This window comes from Pleurodeles waltl, chromosome 12 (genome assembly GCF_031143425.1).
Source record: "Pleurodeles waltl isolate 20211129_DDA chromosome 12, aPleWal1.hap1.20221129, whole genome shotgun sequence".
Lineage (NCBI taxonomy): Eukaryota > Metazoa > Chordata > Amphibia > Caudata > Salamandridae > Pleurodeles > Pleurodeles waltl.
In genome coordinates this window covers 604,621,841-604,647,794 of record NC_090451.1, presented here as the reverse complement: position 1 = coordinate 604,647,794, position 25,954 = coordinate 604,621,841, and the positions used below count along the sequence as shown (strand labels likewise).

The following is a 25,954-nucleotide window of genomic DNA, read 5'->3' as shown; positions in this document are numbered from 1 at the left end:
ACAGTGATCTCACCACACCACTGGTACCCGATCCACTACGGGTGTGGTAGTGCATCAATAAGTGATATAATAAATGCACCCATTGGCTCATGTCAATGTGATGTATTATTCTCACATCATTTCATCATGAACATTAAGCATCAGTACAGACAGCATAAGGTGCAAGGGGTCAGAAGGCACCCCTGACATTCCTAAGGCAGGCAGCGGGCTTCTGAGCATTATTTTGCCAATAACTCTTCCTAATTAAGAACTGCACACTGCTTGATTTTTTTTCCATGAACATCTGATTAGTGGCTTTGCACATGTCAATTGAGTAGTGTATCAGGAAGGTCTGTCTCATCTCCTGGAAACTTTAAAGACAGCTTTGCTTGGAACCTCGGTGAACCTTGAATTGTAGTAGGTCGCTTTGGCTGTAGTGCCAGGTCTTACCCAAGCGGAGTAGAGAGCTTTGAATTTAGTAAGGTTATTTTTTTATTTTGTTTTGCTTGTTACCAGATGTTAATTTGCTGCCAATGATTTCTTGAGTGTACAGTAGAAAATATTTTTGGGCTTGTGGATCTGACGTTTATACAATAATACTTTGCCATACTTGCTTTCTTGGTAGTACTGTGACTGAGAGAGAAGATATGGAGAAGCATGCTAAGTAAAGTGTGTTTGTTGTTTGGCGGGAGGGTGGTGTGTTGTTTGACGTTCATTTTTTAATTGAATGGACAGTTTTGCTGTTTTTATAATTAAACACACAATGAAAATGTATATTTTAACACTGCAAATATTTTTGTCAGTATTAATGCTTTCAACAAATCATATGTCCTTAACTGGAATGGATCTAACATTGCAGCAAACTATTTTCGCGCGCACATATCAAGTGTGTCTATTTGCTTGTGATGGCTTATTTACATTCTTCTGGAAAAAAATATTCAGAAACACACTGCAACGAACTCTCCCCTTACACTTTACACTGTATTCTTTTAATTGCAAGATGCAAAAATGATCCTGGCGTTGACACTTGAAATTATTTCCTGGTGATATACAGTACAAATGTATAATCCCATATGTTAGGCTCCACTGACGAGAAACACAGTAACATCTCCCTTAAAAGCCTGATTACATCCATACAAATTCCACATTTTTAATTGCCGGTCAGATAGTAATCCAGCAACGTACACAATGTAGTTAAAAGTCAAATTTTAAACTTCATTTACCACAAATTTGCCGTAGACATACCTATAATAGGTGTTGAAACTGTTACATTTCAGTTTGTTTTTACCATTGTCAAGTACACTTAAGCAAAGTACTGGAGTGAGACCAGCATCCGAAATATGATTTTTTTAAATTATATAAAAAGTAAATACTATTCCAAATATAAATGAGTTACTGCACAAACTAATCAAGTGGCAACAAAATGAGCGCAGTCAGGCCCCATCAAGAGTTAGGGGAAGTGAATTCCCATATGGAATTCTGTTCCCCCCAAGCACATGTGGGCCAGTGTTCCAGCAGCCGAATTCATCAGATGCAGGAACCCTAAGCCCAATTTTACTGACTGAAAAATGTAGCCGCTAAAACCGCTTTCAGATCATTTAACACAGAATAATATTGTTTGGCTTCTCGCAGGCTTGACTGAGCAGGGAATGGGAGATGTCTATTTGGCGGTATATTGTGAGCATTTGCCTTTGAGTGTGAATCTTTGCTTATTGAAAGGAATGTTTGCCACATGAGCTTCACAATTCAAGCCCTTGCCCCTGCACCCTTGTCTGAGTTGTTAATCAAACTCCTTCACCTTTTGGGCCAAGAGTATTACTGATCTATCGCCAATGAGTCCACCTCTGGATACATTGAATCATGTGCATTTTAGCCCAGCAGGTGTAGCTGGGGACAGGTATAATAAATTAAAATCTGTTCTTTTGTTAATAATAATACTTCTTTCCTTGACTCCTGCTAGAATCCTCCGAAGAAGTCACCTCATTTTGATGATCCGGTTTACAACAGACAGCTAGGAAGGACAGCTTCCGAAGCACCTACAGTGACTGAAAATATTTATGAGCCAATTTCGGAGGAGCATCAGCGGCCAAGGGCATTTTCAACATTCAAGGGAGATGATGTAAATGGACACATCTGGAGAACTAGACCTTAATTCACAATGGATCTAATTTACAGAGATCCCTTGGGATTTGTTAAGTGTGTCTACCAGAAACTGGGGCAAAATATTTTTGTGGAATGCAGTCTTTTTTTAGGAACACCAAAATCATCATTTTTTAGTCATTGGAAAGGATTTGGTGCCAGAGGGGAGTAGGGAGGTCGTATTATACAGCCTAACAAATTTGCTGAGACTTATCATCAGACTTCCGGCTCCCATTTTGCTTTTCCTTCTTCTAACAGTTCTACTTTAAGGAACGCTGCCAGTTAATGCTCATTTGTGAACTTTCTCCTCTTCTCTCCCCCATCTTCCTAACATGTTCCTGATCCGCTGACTTGGATGCCTATCTATCTATATATCTCTCTCTATATATCTATCTATATATATATAGATAGATATATAGAGAGAGAGAGAGCGAGAGAGTCATTTCTCAATATACATTTGCCTTTGTATAAAATATCACACTTGTCACATGTATAATCAATAGGTTAAGGTAAGGCAAAATAGGGACTATCAGTTTGAATGTTAAGTCCTTATGTATTTGTATGCGGTCAGCTATTAAAACAGTTTTGTTTCCTCATAACTGAAGCAAATATTAACCAATTTGCGCCAAAATTGTCAGGGTAAACATTTTTATGTAATTCATGTGGTAATGTGAAAATATGGTCAGTATATGTGTCTCTGTGTCAATATGGAGATTTTCTAGAAGAAAATCAATGGCAGCCTGATTACATGTAAACTACTAAGCTTGTGTCCAACAGGTAGGGTGATGTTTTGTTAGATGGAAATTTGATCAATCATTTAAGAGATGTTAGAGTTTTAAAAATCTAGTCTGAGTATCGGCATTAGCATTCACTAATATAAATGCCATTACATTTAAAATATATTGTTAGCTTGAGTCACCTGGAAAATTTTATCAAGTGATTTCCACATCTGGATTGTGATACAAACATCTTGTGTCTGGCTAAGGGCATAAAAGGAAATCTCTGTTGTGGTTTAGTACTCAACATTTTAATGGGATATGTGAATTTATTTTATCTCATGTCTCAAGAATGTGTCTGAATACAATTTTATTGTGTAAAGTTACCTAACACCAACTTTTTGTTTGTTTTGAAAGTGCAAGTAAACAGATTCACTGAGTGAGTGCCATGAACAGAGAGGGGAGAATGACAGGGAGTTTGTGAGAGAGAGAAAGAAAGAGAGCGACATAGATAGGGATCGATAGGTGCTATAGAAATAACGGTAACACCACTTCTGAGTTTTATCCACTGAGCTACTTCACAGCAGTTTATTTTTTGGAATATAAATATACATGATGCAATTGTTCCACGCCAGTCTGCTGTCCTCATGATATGGTGTAAGAGATGTTAGGGAACATTTGATTTAACTGAAAAATATGTGCCGCTTGCAATGCAGTGCTAAGACTGCATAAAGGTCTTTGCGCTCAAATTTTATTGGAAAGTGTTATTTTTGGTCATGATTTGACCCCTTCTTATGGGTAGCTGAAAGCGAGAAAAATACAGTGTTTTTTAGAGTTTGAAACTGGGGTATGAAAAATTCTAAAAAATATATAAATAACTTTTTGTGTGAATTAAAGCTAATGCTTGTCTGATCTGCAAGACTTTTTACCAGATTACAAAAATCAAGCATGCAAAAAGTTAAAATGGACCCTTTTTCATATATTTCCTACAGAACTATGCATATTTTCCCTGGTCATACAGGTAAGTAGGACCACATAGCTGAAGATCTGCCAGTCTATGGTTAGAAAATTTCAGAAATTTACATAAACATTTTTTTTTTTTTTCAAGAAAAATACGTAACCATGTGTTGGGTGGGAATGTCCCGTGCACAGTTTAAGAGTGTGTACCCGTAACCTCAATGCTCAGCTACACGTGAAACTGGTATCATAATGTTTACTTTGGCACAATCAGCACTCTATTCTAGCATATGCACTGATGACTATTCCTGTCTATAGTAAACTCTGTAGCAACATGAGTCTACTCTTCAGGTTGTGAGCCCCACAGTAGTGACAGCATACTGTTTTTTAAGGATTTATGGGTCTGGGCAGAGTCTTTTTGTCTGATTCAAGTTTCGCTTGTACCGCCCACACTATAACAACAGGCCTATCTGCCACCTTTTCCGGGGCGGTACCAACGACATCAAAAGCACAGCGGAAACAGTACACAGAAGGCAAAGTACTCACCCCTGGAGACACAAGGAAGAACCATGCCGCCCTGGAGCCCAAGTTGCAGGTGTTCCCCATGCTCGTTTATCTCCTTCTTCACTATGAACACCAAAGCTGGCGAAGACGACCACGTTGAGTACTGCCACCTAGCACAAAGGGGAAGGGGGAGGAAAAAGAGAGTGACACACACACACACAACATGCAACACCCCCACCCCCAACACCATACACATAATCAGATGCAGTAACATTATATATTCACCCCGTAACCCTCAGGAATAATGCAAGGACAAAAGTAATTGATTAAAGTGAGTGCAATAATAAAAAATTGTAGAAAATCGTGCTTCCAAATAAAAACAGTGTATACATATCAGTGGCGTAGCGTGGGGGGTGCAGGGGGGGCCAGCCGCACCGGGCGCAACATCTTGGAAAAGACTAAATCCACGGGTTAGGGGTCGCAAATTACTTGCCTTGCCCCGGGTTAGGGGCCGCAAATTACTTGCCTTGCCCCAGGTGCTGACAACCCTCGCTACGCCACTGATACATATATACAAATGGAGGGACACAGCCCAGTCCACAATGTCCGTGGGCCACAGGGCCACATCACATAGGCCAACGCCCCACTTGACTCCTGCAACAACACGGAGAGAACACCGCAGGGGCATCAGGTCAAAAATACACAGGCACCTCAGGCGGACAGAGAACAGGGGGCACCTCAGCCTGAAGATGGTACAACACCACTTGTCCTGGAGGGGGCTACATGCCCTGTGCAATGTCCTGAGGAGTGCAAAGCCACAGTCTCTCAAGTGGATGGTCTGCCCACTGCTTGGTCCTGGGGAGTGCAGAGCAACAGTCTCTCAAGTGGGTGGCTTCTCCACTGGTTCTGGAGAGGGCCTTGTGCCCAGTGTGCTTCATCTTGGTAAGGATGGGGTGAGTGGGTGGCTTCTTCCACTGGTTCTGGAGGGGGCCTTGTGCCCAGTGTGCTTCATCCTGGCAAGGATGGGGTGAGTGGATGGCTTCTTCCACTGGTTCTGGAGGGGGCTTTATGCCCAGTGTGCTTCATCCTGGCAAGGATGGGGTGAGTGAATGGCTTCTTCCACTGGTTCTGGAGGGGGCCTTGTGCCCTGTGATGCAGCACTTGGGGAGTGCAAGGTCACAGTCTCTCACCTGGGCGTCACACCCACAGGATTTGCAGGGTCCAGGACGCACTACAGTCCATGGAGGCAGGACTACGGTGACGGCTGCTCAGTGGTGGCAGTGGCGGTGCTGGTGTCAGTGCTGGCAATGGTGGGGGGAGGCTCCAGCCCATCCCCTGCAGCCTAGGATGGCTGCCCTCTCGGGTTGCTGCTGCTGGCAGTGCTGCAGGCAGTGGTTCTTGTGGGGGTGCTGGTGTCTGGAATGCCAGTGGTGGGGGGAGGCTCCAGCCCATTCCCTGAAGCCTCGGACGGCTGCCCACTCAGGCTGCTGGTGCTGGCAGTGCTGGAGGCCGTGGTGCTGGTGTTGGGAATGCCAGTGGTGGGGAGAGGCTCCAGCCCATCCCCTGCAGCCTCGGACGGCTGCCCACTCGGGCTGCTGCTGGAGTACTGAAGGAAGTGGTGCTGTCAGTGGTGCTGGTGGCGGTGCTGGTGTCGGGAATGCTAGTGGTGGGGAGAGGCTCCAGCCCTTCCCCTGCAGCCTCGGACGGTTGAACCGCCATGGTTGGTGTTGGGGAATCAGAATCAGTCCCAGCACCAGGCCTCCTGTCCTTCCTACCTGAAGGGGCAGGCCCCTTGCCCTTTCCCTTGGCAGCTGGTGGTGCCTCCTTGCCCTTTCCCTTGGCAGCTGATGGTGCCTCCTTGCCTTTCCCCTTGGCAGCTGGTGCAGGCACACTGTCAGTGCTGATAGCTGGTTCCCTGGAGCCTCTCACACCTGCAGTAGCTGCTGACACTACTGTGGCCGTGGACTGGGTGGCTGAGGTGCTCGGCTGGGTTCTGACCACCTTGGCCCGATGTGAAGGACGGGGGGGAGGGGTAGGGTCAGAGGTCAACGGCAGAGAGGAAATGCTTCTTAGGGACAGTGGGACAGGAAGTGGGTGAAGGTTTGGGAGTGGAGGAAGAGGGGGTGGTTGTAGGAGGTGTCTGCTGTGTTTGGGTGCAGGTGCATGGGCTGGATGCTGTTGTGAAGTGGATGGCTGTTGGGTGTCAGAGTGCTTGTGTTTGTGTACTTTGGGAAGAGGGGGCACAGACACAGTGGAAGAGGACACAGGGGACGTGTGCATGGATGTGGGGTGGTGACTGCCAGTGAGGGGTGTGTAGTGATAAGTGTGATGGTGATAGGGGTAGTGGATGAGGATGTAGGGCATGCAGGTGTGAGTGGAGATGCTACTGGGAGGGTGGTGGACGAGGAGGAGGAGGGGGACACAGTGGAGGCAATGGATGTTGGTGTGTCTGCATCTGTATGGTGTTTGTGTGAGTGCCTATTGGATAATGTGTGGTGCTTGTGTTTGTCTGAGCCACTCCTGTGTGTTGTCTTGGGTGCATGCTGGTCTGAATGTGTGTTTGGGATAGGTTGGGGTTGAGGGGAATGGGACTGGGTAGAGGAAGTTGGAAGGGGGAGGATAGAGGCAGGGACAATGGCTGCCATCAGGAAGGAGCCTAGAGCCTGGATTGATCTCTGTTGAGTGAATGCTTCCAGGAATGCATTTGTTTGTTGCAATTGGCCTGCCAGCCCCTGGATAGCATTCACTATGGTTGACTGCCCAACAGAGATTGATCGCAGGAGGTCAATAGCCTCCTCTCTCAGGGAAGCAGGTCTGACTGGAGCAGGGTCTGAGGTGCCTGGGGTGAAGGAGATGCCCACCCTCCTGGGTGAGCGGGCACGGGAAACTCGCTGAGGGGCTGCTGGGAGGGCGGTGCTGGTATGGGCGGTGGCGGCTGTACCTGTAGTTGGGGTGGCCACAGAGGTGTCCGCCACCACCACGGAGCTTCCATCGGAGGAGGTATCACTGTCAGAACTGTACCCTCCTGTCTCCACCGTGGTGCTCCCCTGGCCCTCCGTCCCACTGGTGCCCTCACCAGAGAATTCGGCCTCATGGGCCATGTGGGATGCAGCTCCCTCCGTCACCAGTGCCATTGCTTCTCCACCAGATGATGCTAATGCACATAAGGACAGGGCGACACAACAAAAGGGGTGGGGGGAGAGACAAAGGATACACTTTGTCAATGGCTGCTCCAACAACACCGTTGGCGTACACAGTAGCTCCCTCCGTCACCGGTGCCACTGTTCCTCCACCAGATGATGCTAATGCACATAAGGACAGGGCGACACAACAATAGGGGGGGGAGAGACAAAGGATACACTTTGTCAATGGCTGCTCCAACAACACCGTTGGTGTACACAGTACCCTCACACAGGGAACAGGCCTACACACTATGCAATGCACTACCAGCAACAATGCTACTCACCAGCCCAAGGACAGGAATACCTAACGCCAATAGCAGCATACCTGACACCCACAGACCCCTGCCCAGTAGTGGATGCCTACTAGCTTTGTAGGAGGTGGTGTTCATCAGCCCCTGCCCAACATGGGACCTACCCTGCAATGTCCGGCCTGGCCTAGGGGCACCCACAGTCCCACATCCCCCACCCGTAGACCACCCCACCATGCGCAAGTAGTAGATTTGGAAACTGTACTCAGCCCCTTGTGGCTGTTGTGATGCCCTCAAGCGCCCATCCAGCTCTGAATAGGCCACCACCAGTATGCGGAACATCAGGGAGGTCAGAGTTCGACGGGCCTCCCTCCCCTTTTGGGAGGCCATCCCCAGCTGGGCCTCCGCTGTCTTCCGTGCCCAGCGTCTCAGGTCCTCCCACCGTTTGCGACAGTGGGTGCTCCGCCTGCCGTAGACCCCCAGGGTCTGCACGTCCTTGGCAACGACACACCATATACCCTTTTTCTGATGGGCGCTGACCTGCAGACAAATAAACATAGAAAGAGATATCAGCCATACCGTACGGCCTGTTACACTCATGTCCCACCATAGCCCTCCCATCCCCTTACGCACAGACATTGCCAACCATACATGCAGCACGCTGCCCAGGACCCTTCCACCAATCCCCCCCTTACACGAGGCCCTTACACACAGCACTACATTCATCTATGCCCCATACATCGTGCTCACAGTATACTCACCTGTTGGTCTGGATGCCCATACAGCATTCGGTACTGGGATAGGACCCCCATCCACCAGTTTCTCCAACTCCACAGCGGGGAAGGCAGGGGCCCTTTCCCCAGTGACCTGAGCCATGATCGGTTCCAGACACAGGTCACAGCAGCACTTGCAGTGTAGGTCCTCTCCTGTTGAATGTCAGGTAGCAAGTGAGAGAACAGATAGAAAATGGTGGTCATGTCCGCGGCGGTGCGGACCGTCACTGCCGGCATACTTCACCATTGGCCACTGTAACCCATAAGGCCCAATTACAACCAATGAGGAGTTGCACGGCGGTACTCGACCGCCTCCCGCAATGGTGCACAACATCAGTGGCACTACCTAATTTCCACATGTCCATCCACAGTGGACAGGCCGGCACCATTTCAGGAGAGGCTGCCATGGCACCTAACTGTGTCACAGTACACATAGGCACTATTTGGGCCTATCCAAAAACATACTGTTTCTGTCACAATATGCAATACAGTGTACAGTTTGGAAATGTAGAATACTGGCCAGCTGCTCACTCTTTTGCACCCCTAGAGTACAACCGTTGCAGATGAAAAGGAGATGGAGACATCCCCCGTGTACAGACCCCTGGTGGACTTGGCAACAATGGAGAACAGGCACATTATCCTCACCTACAGACTTGACAGGGCCACAATCACAGAGCTGTGTACCCAATTGGAGCCAGACTTGATATCTGCTATCTGTCACCCCACTGGGATCCCCCCTCTTGTGCAAGTCCTATCTGTGCTCCATGTCTTAGCAACTGCTTCTTTCCAAGTGACAGTGGACTTGGCAGCAGGAATGTCTCAGCCAATGTTCTCAATAGTGCTGACCAGAGTGTTGTCTGCCCTGATTAAACACATGCGCAACTACATTGTTTTCCCCCAGGGTGAGGATTTGGCCACGGTGAAAGGTGACTTCTATGCAATGGGACATAGCCACAACATTATTGGGGCTATTGATGGTACACATATTGCATTTGTCCCCGCCTGGAGAAATGAACAGGTGTTCAGAAATCGAAAGAGCTTTCACTCGATGAATGTGCAGATAGTGTGCTTGGCGGACCAGTTTATCTCCCATGTCAATGCAAAGTATCCTTGGTCTGTGCATGATGCCTTTATCCTGAGGAATAGCAGCATCCCATATGTGATGGCTCAACTCCAGAGGCACCGAGTGAGGCTAATAGGTGAGCCCATGGTTCCAACCCAGTATTTGTTGGTGTATGGGTATGGTGCTGGCCCTAAGGGTTAGTGTTTGGGTAACAGGTATCCATTGATATTTGCAGGTGACTGTGGTTACCCCAACCTCTCATGGCTATTGACCCCAGTGAGGAATCCCAGGCCAAGGGCAGAGGGACGTTACAATGAGGCACATGGGCGAACAAGAAGAATAATCGAGAGGACATTTGGCCTCCTGAAGGCCAGGTTTCGTTCCCTCCATCTAACAAGTGGTTCCCTGTGCTACTCACCCAAGAAGGTCTGCCAGATCATCGTGGCATGCTGTATGTTGCATAACCTTGCCTTGAGACGACAGGTGCCTTTTCTGCAGGAGGATGAGGCTTGAGATGGGCATGTGGCAGCAGTGGACACTTTGGACAGTGACGAAGAGGAGGCAGAGGATGAGGATGAGGGCAACAGAACATCAATCATACGACAGTACTTCCAGTGACACACAGGTAAAGACACTGTAACTTCACCTTCATTGACAGTTTCGTGTTGGTTATTACACATGGCAGGCTGATTTCCCCACTACTATGGCCACTTACTGTACCCTTTGGCATCTCTATTTTCAGATATCTGTGCCCCACTCTGGCTCCTGGTGTGTTGACTGATGACAACTACAGGTCATACCTATGTATACATTACTGTACAGTTGAATTGCAATGTTTACAGCTTGTTAAACAAATACATATTTCAATCAATTGACAGACTCCATACTTGTATTTGTTCCAAGGATGTTTATTTAGGTGCTAATAAGTGGAGGGGGAATTGCAATGGGCTGGGTTGCTGATGGAGGAAGGTCGAGGGTAGAGTCCAGTCCATTGGTTTCACAGGTCCATTGTCCAAGGGGCCATAGGAAGTGGAGCAATGGCAGTTCAAGGTGGACAGGGTGACTGGGTGGGACACAAGGGTGACATTCAGGAGAGTCTTATTTCCTGGCGGGGGTCTTGGCAATGTTCTCTGGCTTCTGCCTGGATTGCAGGGACCGTTTGCGGGGGTGGTTCTCCTTCTGCAGGGGTGCTGGTGACCTGTTGGTCCTGTGGCGGGCCTCCTGTTCACTAGCGGCAGCAGAGGTGGAAGGCTGTTCATCGTTTTGGCTAGTGTCAGGGGCCCGTTGATGTGCCACTGCCTCCCTCATGGTTTTGGCCATGTCTGCCAGCACCCATGCAATGGTGACCAGGGTGGTGTGGATGTCCCTCAGGTCCTACTTGATCCCCAGGTACTGTCCCTCCTGCAGCCGCTGGGTCTCCTGCAACTTGTCCAGTATCTGGCCCGTTGTCTCCTGGGAATAGTGGTATGCTCCCAGGATGCTGGTGAGTGCCTCCTGGAGAGTTGGTTCCCTGGGCCTGTCCTCCCCCTGTCACACAGCAGTCCTGCCAGCTTCCCTGTTGTCCTTTGCCTCTGTCCCCTGAACCGTGTGCCACTGCCACTGACCCCAGGTCCCTGATCGTCCTGTGTTTTGTATGTGTGTGTGTATTTTGAGCGCAGCAGTATGTACAGCCAATGGTTTAGCGCCATTGAATGTCCGCCGCGGTGATTCGTGGGTCATAATGCTGTGGGCGTAGTTCTGCTGGCGTAATGGTGTGGGTTTTGGGACTGCCAATTTATCACTGATCTTTGGGCTAGCGGACTTGTGAGTGTGTCTGTATAGTGTTGGATTGGTGTGTGTGTCATAATATGGGTAGTGGTAATCCGCCGCGGTGCCGGTATGTTGGCTGTGGTCGGCATGGCGGTAAGCAGGACTTACCGCCAATGTCATGATGAGGGCCTAAGTGTTCACAAATGACACGTGCACATGTGAAAATTAACCAGCTGTTGTTTTAGTATTTGGAAGAGCTGATTACGTACCAAAATCGTACAGGTAGCTGAGCACCAAATCCAATGAGCACTCGGGGGGAGAGCAAAATCACTTCTCATCATTTGGAGTGGACACAGATTTTTGTACCACAAACATTCAACAACTGTTGAGGTTTGTCACTGCTGCAATGAACTATGTGCATGGGCGAGTTGTGGTCACTATGGTGTTTGGGGTTGGGACCAGGAAAACATCACAACGTTCTTCTGTGTTCCATGCAGGCATGTGGGAGAGGTTCGCCTGACCCTGAAATGGTGGCTACTCTTTACTCGGACTTACAGAGCAGTGACCTAGCAAAGATGCTCTGGACCCTAATGCAAACAAGGAACATGGTACCATATATAAAGTAGTAGGGATATCCTGAGATTCTAAAATCCCTGTTTTTCTGATACCACTGAAATGTCACACTACAGATATCTACGCTCTTGTCATGAAGTACTGGGCCTTTATAGTTTTTGAATTTCCCAAAATTAGTACAACAAAAAAGGGAGCACAAGCATAATATGTTTGCGCGTGCCAGGCTTGCAATTTTTATGTACACTTTAGTCGCGTGTCTTTGACCTACGTATCCAACGGCACATACTAACACTCCAAAATGGACACTGTGATTACAATGAAAAAAAGGTACATCAGAAGCACCACATTAGTAGAAAGACACTGGTTACAGCAACTCATCGCCAACCGAAAAAGGTACTTGGTCCAAAATCCACTGAATAGACGAAGCCCAGGAATGAAGAGAAGAAGTATAGCTAGATGACGTAAGAGGCTGCTGCTAGACAATAAGAAGCAAGAAAGGGAGAGTGATCGGGAAAGCCTACCAATGGTAGGTAATGAGAAGGCTGTGGGTGGGCTGTGAGCCGCTTTTAATGTTTTTTTTCCTAATACAAAAGATTTCATCACAGCCCAAGTGCTGGGCTGGCGAAACCTAAAAATCACCCATAGAATTTGTTCAAATCAGATTTCTTAGTTTGAGAAGTGTAACCTCTATTCATTTTATCATACTACATATATGAGGTTATGACATGATTGTGCTTAGAAAGGATGCTGCCAGGCTAAGTGCTTAGAATGTAAGAATTTGAAGCCTTATTTAGTGTTTTCCAAACAGGGTACTCCTTCACAAATGTGGTGGGTGTTCTTTTCATCATATTACAAATGCATTACAATCAATGGAACTTAGAATATTGCGATTAACCAATGTAACGGACCCAATGTGCTTCTGAGTGAATCCTTCAGAAAGCTCTTAAATATAAAAAATCAGAGGCCTGAAGTATGGAATGCTATACCCCACATGCCTACGCGTGGAAGTCGAGGGTCAGCGCCACTTCTTCAATACCCCGGCTGAGGCACTACAGTATTGCAAGGAGCTTGATCCAGAGGACTCCGCCCATGTTGTGGGGGGATTGACGATCCAGTGTCCTTAATGGTTCCTCATCTTTTTCCACGAGGTCTACTCCTCTCTGTTTTTTCTAACCTGTTTTTGGTTCCACTGGCACTGGAGGCGCAGGCATTATGCAGTTGTTGAACATTAAGGTCTATACCGTTATGCTGTATTTGATATCTCATCACGTTGGGTGCGTGTTATCTAACTATTGCTCCGATGGTATAATATTGTTTCAGATTACACTGTTTCTCTTTATGTGGGTTAGCTCCACAGAACGTTGCCACCACCCCATGGTGTATACCATTAGATTCATGTTTTGTATTGTTTGTTGGGTAACAAGGGTTAACTGGCGTTTGTTACCGCTGGAGTGGGCTAGTGTGGGTTGGGGTGGGTTGGGTAGTCAGTTTGTTTTATGTTTTGCTGAAGCCATTGTGTTATTATGCATTGTAATGCACCACATAGCTGTCCTCACATCCTGCATGCAACAAGCACAAATGAGACTTTGACACCACCTTCAAATATGGCGCCAATCTTTAAACTCACCTGCATTTCATGGAATATCCGCAGCTTGAATAATCCCAAAAAAGGTAGACAGGTGCTCCCCTATCTCAAGTACATACTTTGTCTTAAACATCCTTTCCAATAATTTTCAATAAGATAACACCTGTTGGATGCAATCAAGCTAGGTAACAACCCAGATTAATTTTATTATTAAGCCTAAATATAATTATGTGTGGTTGTCTTGAAAAAATTCGCCCAAAATTTGAGAGAACTTTTTACCACTGTCCACTCTCCTTGCATACTTCATCTCCTGATTTGTGACACATACCATTTTATTCAGCCATTCTACAGAGGAGGGAATTTGAGCGGAGCGCTAATTTCTCAATAAGAGAGATCTAGAAATTACGGTGGCAATAAAAACTAGTTTTTCCTACCTGGGTGAAAGCCTTGCCACGGGGTCGTAGCCCAGGACCACAAGCCAAATACTGGGAGTTATAGGGATCTGAGCAGTAGTTGTTAATATCTTAAATACCCCGTCCCAGTACTCCTGAATAAGTCTACATGTGCCAATCACGTGCGTCCAATTTGCCATGCCTGCTGCCTTACAGCGAAAACAGACATCGGGGCAACTGGAGACAATCCGGGATAAGGCTTGCGGGGTGCAATATAATAACCATTTACTAAAAAATATCATGGGATGCCAATTCGCGCCTCCAAGTACACTAAAACTTAAATGATAAATTTTCTCCTAGCACTCCTTTGTCAGATCCAGACCCTCTTGGCGATCCCATTTTCTCGCCGCTTTTACCCAGAGAAAGTCTTTACCCGCTCCAGGAGTGACCTTCTCCACGAGCCAGCTTGCCTTACCCCAGGAGGGTCTGCCAGTTCAGTGACTAATGTCTGTGTATTAATGATTAGATTGATGTCTAGGTCCCTCAGACTATGGAGCATGATACTGTATGATCCCACCAAGAAAAAATCATTTTGGACCACTGTCTGCATATTTGAGAGCATTTCCCAGTTGTCATTAATAACGAAAGTCACCTATTTTCCTAAATCCTGCATAATCCCATTTCCTCTCTCTCTCTCTCAATCAAGCTGAGAACCAGACCGCAACGTCAGCTGTGTAAGAGGGGTAAGAAAGTGCAAATATGGGATTTAATATTTTCTAAAAAAAATCCGATTTTCTTCCGAGAAGCCATTTAAGGATCTTATATCGAACTTTTCTTGGAGATTTCACCAAAAGTGCAGGATTTCTAATATTATGCTCCCTGCAGATTAATTCGCGAAAATCCTGAGTAAATAGGAAGCCTGTGGGTTGCTTGGCTTTAAAATTGGTCAAGTAATATGCAAAAAAAGCGAAATAATAATCTTTGAAGTTTGGTAATGCCAATCCACCCTTTTCTCTATCAACATATAGGGGGTTATTGTAACTTTGGAGGAGTGTTAATCCGTCCCAAAAGTGACGGTAAAGTGACGGATATACCACCAGCCGTATTACGAGTTCCATAGGATATAATGGACTCGTAATACAGCTGGTGGTAAATCCGTCACTTTTCCGTCACTTTAGGGACGGATTAACACCTCCTCCAAAGTTAGAATAACCCCCATAGCCTTCTGATTTTGTCAAATAAATGGGCCAAACATAGAATCTAATTTCTTGAAAAATAGAGACGTTAATACACAAGGGATGGCCGAGTACAAAAAATTAAATAATGGTAATATAGACATTTTAATCAATGCAATTCAACCATGTATAGATAGAGGGAAAGGCCCCCAGCGTGCAAGCAGGGCCTGGGTTTTCAAGAGCAAAGGAACGTAGTTGAGATCATACAGATCTCCTACATCGGATGAAAAGTTAATTCCAAGGTATCTCTTTGGCCTAGTATTCACACAATGCAATAATTCGGGGAGTAATCTATTAGAAGTAGTACCACAGAGAATTATATTAGTCTTACTCATGTTAACCTTGTAGCCGCCAATTTGCACAAATTCGGAAAACACCTTAAAAACCTCCTCCTGGGAGGACCGCTCCTTATCCAAAAAAATAATAATATCGTCAGCGTAGAATTTAATCTTCCCCATTGACTTCAACGGAGTATGAATCCGATTATGCTGTCTGATTTTAATAGCTAAAGGTTCAATGAAGAGAGCAAAGAGAATAGGTGCAAGGGGGCACCCTTGGCGGGTCCCACGTCGACCTTGGAGCTGACCAATACAAACAGAGTTAATTATGATGTTGGCTTCAGAGCTTTGATACAACCTATGAATTAACATAGAAGCCTGGGAGGTCACCCTGTATCTAGATAATATTTCAAACAGCTTTTTCTGCATCTAATAAAAGAATAATGGCAGTAATTTTATTAGAAGCAAAATAATCGAGAGCCTCTGCTAAATAGTGTGTATTAGTTGCAAGTTGTTTTGATCGGGGTGCACTAATTTAGCGACAACCCCGTTAAGCTATTGGGCAAAAGTTTCGTAATCATTTTATAGTCCGTATTTAGCAAAGAAATTGGGTGATATGCATTAGGGTCTTCTCTATCCTTATTTTTTTTGGGAAAGCTGACCACAAAAATCGCCTGCAAATACATTAATGAAAGTTTTATAAAATTCAGCCGGGAAGCCATCAGGTCCACACGCCTTCCCTATGGGGAGGTTTTTGACAACCTCGAGGAGTTCTAACTTTGAAAATGGCTGCGAAAGAGCATCACTGTCTTCTTCCGAAAGAGTAGGAATATCTAATTTCCCCAAGAAATCCCTAATGGTTTTAAGATCCATATCCTGGGTTTGACTATAAATTTGTCTGTAGTGTTCTAGCATGATTTCACCCACTGCTCTAGGGTCAGTATTCCTTTCCCAGGTGGCAGGGCACCTCAGTGCATGTATCATATTACTAACAACTTGGTCTCGAATTTGCCAGGCCAGAAATTTGCCTGTGAAGTTGCCCTCTTCATATACCTTCTGTCTATGAGTCTGGTATCCTATGTCAACCTTCTTAAGAAAACCGTTGGACAGTGCCCCTTTAGCTAGTTCGAAGGATTTTCTATTGTTTTCCGCAGGGACTAAGAGATAAATATCTAAACTCCTCTGAACTGCTTCTTCCAGTGCCCGAGCTTGCTGCTTCTCACAAAGTTTATCTGCCGCCCCCTTAGCAATTACCATGCCCCTGAAGAGGGCCTTAAGTGCGTCCCAAACCATGGATGGAGTTGAAGACCCCTGATTACATTTGAAAAATTCCCTTATTTCAACTCTAGAAGCCTGTACCCATCTCTCCTCTTGCAGAAGTTGCTGGTTGAACACCCACCTTCTAGGTTGAAACGTACAGTATTCTGGTGAAAAGAACGCTTCCAGCACGAGGGTGGCATGATCAGAAAGTCCTGAATGCCACACAGATTAGTCCTTGAAGCGCATTGTTTTAGATATCAGAAAAAAATCAATTAGAGAGGCGCTTTTAAATCGACTAGAGACGCACATATACTCTCTCTTATTCAGGGCATTTACTCTCCAAGGGTCACAGAGCATCAAAACTTTGACGTAATCTTTAAAGATTTTGGCAACTCTAGGTTTAAGTTGTTTTTTTACCCTTAACAGTAGTATCCATGGATGGATCCTGAAGAAAATTAAAATCCCCACCAATGATGATTTTGCCTGGGAGTTGCAAAAGGGATTGAAACAGTTCCACATAAAGGACCGGATCATCTATCGAAGGAGCATAAAAACTGACAAAAGTAAATCTTTCCTTAGAAATATGGCAGTACACCCAGCACCACCACCCTTCAGGGTCACGAAGAAATTCAAGAGCCCCAGCCCCAAGATCCCTGGATAAAAAGACCGCCGCACCTCTGTGGGCGGCTGGGGCTACAGCGACCACCTTAAAATCTATGGATCTTTTGAACATATTAAAGCCCGTTATTTATTTTGCTGGAATATGAGTTTCATGTAATAGAAATTCAGAGGGGTTTAATGCATTTATCCTGTCTTTGATTGCACCCCTCTTCCTCCGATTATTTAACCCATTGACATTCCAAGAGACTATTGTTTGTAAGGGGTTCAACCTTGACATTGGATTCTTGTTATAGATTGCCTAAAAATTAAGCGGGCCGAATCAGCGAGAAAACTTTGGCCTTGGCCTGCATTAGGTGCTAACATCTGCATTGTATACTTAAACATTCTGAATTGCACATAACTACAGTATTGTATGCTAGAAAAAGGATTTTGTACCCCTTACAATCCCTCCCACCCCCTAGATCGCCCCCCCCCTTAGGTGACCAACACCTGGGGCCCTCCCATCTGGGCAATCTGGGACCACCACCCACCCCCTGACCCCCTTCTTCCCTAATCGAGTGCCTTGACATGGCCCCCTAGTTGCCATAGACTGCAAAGGGACTGAAATATAAGTGTCAAAGTGATGCGTTATGTTTAAACTGCACATACAGCCATTCCTAAAGGAGTTCACCCCTCTGAGCGTGCTATGTGCTTCCCCCTTCCCTTCTTTTTTGATGTTGTTTTTTTTCCCCCTTTCTCTTCACCCCGAACGATCTGAATTTTCAATCGAGTGCAAAAGAGTCCTAGCAGCATCAACTATGTGAACTATATTTGAATATCCCTGAAAATAAACTTTAAGTTTAGATTGTTGCACAAGTCCTGCCGGAGCCCTGGCTTTTTGAAATGCGGGGATCATCCCCTTCAATTCTCTCCTTCGACACACAGCAGCGAGGGAACTATCTGCCTGGGAAACAGAGATGGAGTCATTCATCAGCCCAGGAATAACATCTTTTGGGCCCCTACCAATCTCACCACTAAACAGGGGATATAGCTGCTTAGATGCCGAACCCGTATCCTAGGTTTTACTACAATTAACTTTGCAGTTAGCACTGAATGTCGATTGATTAAAAACTGAGCAAACTTTATTAATTGCCTCCAGATTCGAGTCCAGGTACGAGCCTGGCTCTCTGACCTCCTCAAATATAGAGTCAGGGCCAAGACGAAGATCCACTGTGTCGGTCATAGAAGGTGGTGAGCTGTGAGGCAGGGTAATGCTAAGAGTTGAGTCAGAGGCTAGCAGAGGTGCAGTGCTTGCAAATTAATCCATGTTTGTATGATTATTGGAGGGAGTTGGGCGCTTAGCTTTAACAACCTGTGCTATTTTGGCAGCCCTTGAAGCAAGGCGTCCTTTGTCCTGAGATTGGTTCGGAGATCGATGCATTTTAAATGTTGCTCCCTGTGCTGGCAGGGGTTAAATCCCCTTAGGAGGTAACTTTAGAGTTCATGACCATACTGAGCATACTGAGCACTGGCAGTGGCTTAAATGGCTTAAACAGCGTGCAGTGAAGATTTTGACAACATGTTTTGATGAATCCCTACTGAAAGCGAAACTGCTCCCCCTGTTTTGGGTCCCAAAGCCCCTGCCTCACCTCCCTTCTCCTTTGGGCTGGTAACGGTCTCCCCTCTGGGGCAGGGCACGATCGGGCATCTGCAAGTTGTTGCTGCCGCCTACTCAAATTCCAAGTGCGAAGTGGCAGTTTTCCAATTGCACGTGCGTCGCGGTAAGCGAGTGAAATCAAGGGCCCCCCTTGGCAATCACGGCAGCTTCAGAAGCATTTCCGCGGTCGAAAATGCCAGTGCGTGGCCATAGCGCATCCGACTTCCAGCGCGCATCCTTCCCTCTGTGTCAATGGCTAGTCGCGGAGCATTACGGGAGCTCCTACGCGGCTGTCGAATGTGGCCTTTCTTCAGGAGACTCCTCTGTATCCCACACCGTCTTGTAACTATGCATCTGGATGGGGCGCACACCACTACTTTTTTTTGTATAGTTCATACTCCCTCAGAGTTTGCATACTAGTCCATAAATGGGTCCCCTTCCAATATACCAAGAGCCCTGCAGACCCTAACGGTAGCTATGTACTTGTGCATGGCATTTTAGCGGGGAAGCCCATTCTTTGAGAGAATATATACTCTCCAGATATTGAATTTTTCACAGATGTGCTCGTGCAAATAGAACACTATCAGGCAGACTGCTTCATGATGGGAGGTGACTTTATTATCACTTGCCACCCTGACTGCGACTCCACCGGTTCGCACAAACCTCGTTCCCTGCAAACCCTTACTTATCTATTGGAAACATTACAATTAGTTGATGTTTGGCATCACAGATATCCTTGGGGGTGTGACTACACTTTTTATTCTGCTCCACACAATATGTGGACCCATATTGATCCCTGGAAAGCAACGGGCAATGCCCTGCTTTGGCTCAATACCTATGAGCATCTTCACCGTACGCTGTCAGACCATGCACCAGTGCACATGGTTCTCCACGTGCCCTGTCATACTCCTAAAGGCTAGGTAATGGTGCTTCCCAGTAAACGCACTTCTCGATGACGCCTTTCACACGGAGATCAGAGATACAATAATACAATATCTTACCATAAATACTGTGACCATGACACAATACGCTACACTATGGAAGGCCTTAAATGCCTACATCAGAGATATCTGCATTGGAAAACACTCAGGGGTCCTCCGGAGTATACGGAATGATCTTGCCAAAGTAGCAGGTAAGCTGTGTGACATCGATCTGACGACCACAGATCCCACACAATTAACTGCCGCTCGCGATGGGATGACCCCACTCCACGAGTTTCTGGACTTCACCCAATAGGAGGTTGCTTTTTCGGGCAAATATGCTACGGCTCGCCAATAAGGAGAATGCCTGGGCCGCACCCTAGCGCGCCTATTGCGACCCCCGTATCAGGCTACTTATGTAACTAGACCGATTGGATCGGACGGTATGGACATCATAGACAGTGACGGCATACTAAATGAGTTCATGTCTTACTATAAGGCCTTTTACTCCTCTCACCCGGGTGGAGATTTGTCTGCACTCACTGACTACCTCTAAGAGGTGGCCATGGTCTGGCTAGAGCCTGGGCAACAACATCTCCTAGATGCTCCCATCACATGCGAGGAAGAATCCTAGGCAAAAGACGCTCTCAGTGGTTCTAAGGATCCAGGTCTCGACAGATTTACTGGGGACTTTTATAAAGCTCATAAGACATTACTGGTCCCTCACTTACTGGAGGAATATGCCAAGTCTCTTGAGCAGGAAGTCCTCCCACGCACGCTGTGTGAGGCAGTGATCACATTGCTCCTCAAGCCGAATAAGTCCCGCCACCAGTGTGCGTCCTACCAACGTTATCACTGATGAATCACAATAACAAAATACTAGCCAAGGTGTTGGCATCCTGTCTTTCTTTGATTCTAGACCACATTATATCACCTCTGCAACCTGGCTTTATCCCACACTGCTCTACTTCTATCAATTTGCGGACTTCTTTCTCAGCAGTTAATCACATTTCGCTGGAAATGCCAGCACCAGCTGTTTTATTAGACGTGTAAAAAGCATTTAGTTCCCTTGAATGGGCTTTCCTACATGCCATGCCTGTGAAACTGGGCATACCCAATGGCTTTTGCAACCTCATCCGCTTACTTTACAGGGATCCGCTGGGCCGGCTATGATTAAATGGCACGCTCACAGAGGCTTTTCCACTAATGAGTGGAACCCAACAGGGTTGCCCCCTTTCTCATCTACTGTTTATTATTGCTATGGACCTGCTGGTACGTCACTTACAGGAGGGACACCTTCAGAGGGGCCTTTGTTTCCTGCACGGCTCGCTGTTAGCGTCGCTGTATGCTGATGACATCCTATTATTTATAAAAGACCCCCCCACCAATTTACCCCCTGTTGTCCAGGAGGTACAACGATTTGAGACCTTCTCTGGCCTGCATATAAATTGGAATAAGTCTGAAATATTTCAACTTGCGGACGCTACTGTGATGTGCTACCTTGAGTTCTCCTTGCAGTGGTGCAGTGATTCTGCCAGGTACCTGAGTACAACTCTCGATAGAGACAGTGCTGAAGTGGTCTGGCGCAATAATGGACCAGCTATGGACAGACTGGAAGTGCAGGTGGAGCGCTGGCTTAAACCGCCGCTGGGCATGGCTGGCCACATAGCTATTATTAAAATGATTGTCTTACCCAGATTTTTGTATTTGTTCTTAAAACATTCCCATAGTGCTCACTAGCAATTTCTTTGCTACACTGCGTGGATTACTCATAAGGCTTATATGGGCAGGGAGACGCTCCGGTGTTCGCTGGGCCACTCTTACACTTTCATATGAAAGAGGTGGCTTTGGTGACCCCATTCTTCAACTTTAATATTATGTAGCGCAAGCCCACTATTCCTATTACTGGTACCATCCTGACGCAAGACTTCCCTTTCTTAAACCTGAGCGGGCGCAGCACCCTGATACGCCTTTGTCTGCCATACTGCCACACAAACTCCCATGTGATCCAACCAAAATACCAACTTTGGCTACTATTAGCTGGGCCCGATTTAAACTACTTCGATACCTAGGGAGTAACACACTCTACTCCTCCTTTATCCCCCACATCCATAATCCGTGGCTTCCCCTCACTCAGGAGCCTTTGGTACAGCGTACACTATGAGTGTGTAGCCTTAGGGTCACCGAGGATCTGTTTCTTAATGGGGTACTTTGTCCCCCCCCCCCCCCACCAATACGAATGAGATTGGTGAGCCCACCCCTATGGACGGGATCATGCTGCATTGACTGCATAATACGCTGCGTGAGATGCTACCAGATTACCCACAATTCCAAAGAACTTTTTCCACTCACTCTAGTAATCACGTCCCCAGACAATTGTCATATTATTTCATGATTATACCATGCATCACTGCGGCTGCGCCAACCGGTCCCAAGAGGGCCAGGATGGCTTTGGAGATAGATTTGGGAGTCATATTGCCTGATAAAACCTAGTACTACTGTTGCACATAGACTAAGCTGGTTTCTGTTAATCATAGACATAAATTACTCCATTATAAATACCTCACCAGGGAATACACAACCCCACAGGCACTTGCCCGGTTGGACCCCACTAGGCCACATTGCTGCTCTAAATGCCATCAGCTGGCACCGGATCCCCTGACAGCATTACTGGGATATGTTAAACCCCTTACTCAGAGTCTACGACGAAACACGGTTATTGCTCTCTGTTGGACCTGGCCCTTTTACAGGGTCATTCCCCAGACTTTTTGCTTTTTGCCTCCTTATTTTTCTGACCTTTGTTGGCTGATGTTTTGACTCTGAGCACTTTTTCACTGCTAACAAGTGCTAAAGTGCATGTGCTCTCTCTTACAAATTTGGTAAGATTGGAATATACCTGATTGGCATATTTAATTTACCTTTAAGTCCCTTGTAAAGTGGTATCCCTATACCCAGGGCCTGTAAATGAAATGCTACTAGTGGGCCTGCAGCGCTGCTTGCGCCACCCACTGAAGTAGCCTGTCAAACCTATCTAAGGCCTGCTAGCGCAGAGCCTGTGTGCGCAGTTTCCTGCCACAGGGACCTGGCATCTAAATTTACTTGTCAGGCCCAGAACTCCCCTTTTACTACATGTAAGTAACCCCTAAGGTACGCCCTAGCTAGCCCTTTGGGCAGGGTGCCATGTATGTAGAAGGCAGGACATGTGCCATGTTGCGTGGCCTGTCCTGGTAGTGACAAACAGCCTAACTTGGTGTCTCACTATTGTGAGTGCAGCCCTCTCATAGGATTGCATTGGAAATGCCCTGCCTTATGTGTAAGGGGTATTGTCTGACTTATGAGGGGTAGCGTAGGCGTGTTTGGTATGGTTGTGACAGTGGTAAGAAATGCTGCTTACTGGTGTAGGTGTATTTTTTATTACTATCACAGAAATGCCACTTCTAGAAAGTGCGCATTTATCTGTACTTATAACTTTGGTGTTTTGCAGTTTGTCTCCAACCAACGTCTGGGCAGAGTGACAGTTGGGGCTTTGTGCATACTTCTCAGACAGCCTGTACACAGGGAGGGTGGAGGTGTCACTGAGGTGCATCTACATATTGTAAAGCCTTCCTGGGCTGAGAGAAGGGAGAGGCGGGGCACACCTGCATTTGTAAAGGCTGTGCCCTGGCCTCACACAATAGGGTCGTTAACCCCCCACTGATGTTTGGAGCCTGTGCTGAAAGGAGAGAGGGGGCACTCCCCGAACCAGTTGTAACTGGCTGGACCCTCCTCTCCCTACCATGGAAAAACACTGTAAGAACTGACTATAAGTACAGGGGAATTTTCCCCACAATTTGAACATTCTTGGAGCTTGAAACTGGACACAGAACGCTGATGAATGGACTCACCAGGAAACCACCTTGGACTGCTGCTGTTGTGCTGACCTGTGACCTGCCCGGTCACTAGGAGGAACTGCCACCATCTGCACCCCTTGTGCTGGCCTGTAGCTGGACCCACCAGCCCTGTGCTTCTTCTTGTTTTGGTTGCTCCCAGGGGCAGGGTGTTGTGGCCCCTCACCCCTGCCAACCCTTCTACCACTGTGACCTAGCGCTGTGTAAAGCGCTTTATTTGGAGCCCAAGTTCACTGCCGCAGCCCAGGCTGCAGATTTGGTCCTAGCGCTGTGTAAAGCACTTTATTTGGAGCCCAAGTTTACCGCCGCAGCCCAGGCTGCAGATTTGGTCCTAGCGCTGTGTAAAGCGCTTTCTTTGGAGCCAGGATCTCCGCCGCAGCCGGGTTTGTTTAATCACTCGGAGCGCAGAGATCGCGCTACTCTCAGTGCCCCCGGGGCACTGCAACAAAGGAACCAGAGCCAGCGTGCTCCTCTTGGCGCCCCTGAGGCACTTCCCACTTCCGGGAGCGCCCCCGGGGCACCAGCCGCCTTCAGTCGACAGGAAGCCTCCCAGCGGCTCGGGAGCAGCTTCCTTCACTCGTGCACCACCTCGGGTGCGGTTGAGTGTTTTCCCTCCGGCCCCCGGAGGGGTCTGAGCTTTCTTTTCACCATTTGAGGAAGGACTCGGGGAAGGCGCGGGGAGCGCCCCCCTTCCTCGGTCACTGCGTAAGGAGCAGGACGCTCCTGTTATTGGGCATCTTTTGGTCCTAGCTGACATCGGGAAGGGAGACCTCGACGGAGGTCCCTTCCCACCATTTGCTCCAGCATTGGTTGTAGGGCCGCGCCCGGCCCCCACCCCACGGACAGGGTGTGAGGAGGCCGAGGCCGGCCCCCACCCAGAACAGAGGCCCCGGAGGGGCCCGTTCACAGTAGAGAGGTTGCAGACCGCCCCTCTCCCCCAAAAACATCGCATGGCCCCTGTTTTGCACGCCGGAGCGCCAGGGGCCCCCCACACTCACTTTTAGGCACTGGAAGTGCCTCTTCCACCAGAAAACAGGTACTTTCTAGGGAATCTAGGCTCTAGGAGCCTAGTACAGACTTTTGGTTGTTTAGATTTCCTACCTGTTGACTGTACCTATATAAATGTGCTAATGTTCCTTCCTGGGCATGTCTAGCTGATATGTATTTATGTGACTTGTGGTAGATTCTCTAATGTTCCTTGAATGGGTATTTAGGAATTGTTCATGACAAGTGCATATATCTTTTACTCTAATTCCTGACTACTGCTTATGTTGCAGAATCCTGAGTACTTACGTGTTCTAATGTGACAACTGCATATTCCTGCAGAGTATTAGTAACTTATGTAACATTCTGACAACAGCTAAGATAGAAGGGTATTACTTATGAGTAATGTTGGTCTAATTATGTTTTGTGCAATACAGATTATTTTTACATAGCTCAGTGTTGTGTTTACTTTGTGGTGTATATTTTGCGTCACGTCTGTTGTGTGTTGTGCAAACGCTTTACACATTGCCTCCAGGTTAAGCCTGACTGCTCGTGCCAAGCTACCAAGGGGGTGAGCAGGGGTTATCTTGGACGTGTAACTCCCAAGCCCTGACTAGAGTGGGTAGGTTCTGCCTGGCTGAGGTGCATACCCTAGCCAACCAGAAACCCCATTTCTAACACTATCCTTATTGCTAAAAGACACATCTTGTTACATTGCAGTTCCTACTGTATCGGCCTGGCTCAGAGGTTTGTCCTATTGTGATACTACTTCTGAACTCTTTGCCTCCCACACTCAGATAAATGGCAGCCATTGTGGTACTATTTATTGACGTTAACCACAAACGAAGGCTGACACTGTGTTGCAATTCTCTATGAGTTGTCAGTTGCTGGGTTTGAAGATATCCAGGCACCAATCTTCAGTTTATGAAATTGCTGTTTTTTCTCATGCATAGTCTTGTTTTACCTCTCCTTTGCTCCTCATTGTGTCCTCCAGGTGTGCACCCATTGCTTTGTATTCTGATTTATGCTTTGATTCATGCTGTCACGAATGTGTTGTAGTGGGGTACTGCGTTAAATGACGCTGCTAGGAAGATCGAACTGGCTTCAATCTTTGTGTTGTATCTTTATATTTAAATGGTAAATAAAGTTTAAAAAAAAAAAATATATATATATATATATATATATACACAAAATCTAAAACTACAGTCGCTTGCGATTCTTGTTTTAGAGATAAACATGGTAAATGACGATACAGGGCACGTCTCTCTCTGTT

General features: G+C 46.8%; 1 protein-coding gene across 1 annotated transcript in view; it reads left to right on the top strand.

Moving 5' to 3' along the window:
• Positions 1–3,220, top strand: part of SH2D2A (SH2 domain containing 2A) — a 90,948-nt gene extending 87,728 nt beyond the window's left edge. Inside the window, exon 9 of the mRNA XM_069217850.1 lies at positions 1,940–3,220. Within this exon, the coding sequence (XP_069073951.1) occupies positions 1,940–2,131 (192 nt within the window). The 3' untranslated portion in view covers positions 2,132–3,220. The remainder of the gene's footprint in view (positions 1–1,939) is intronic.
• Positions 3,221–25,954: the final 22,734 nt, after the last annotated feature.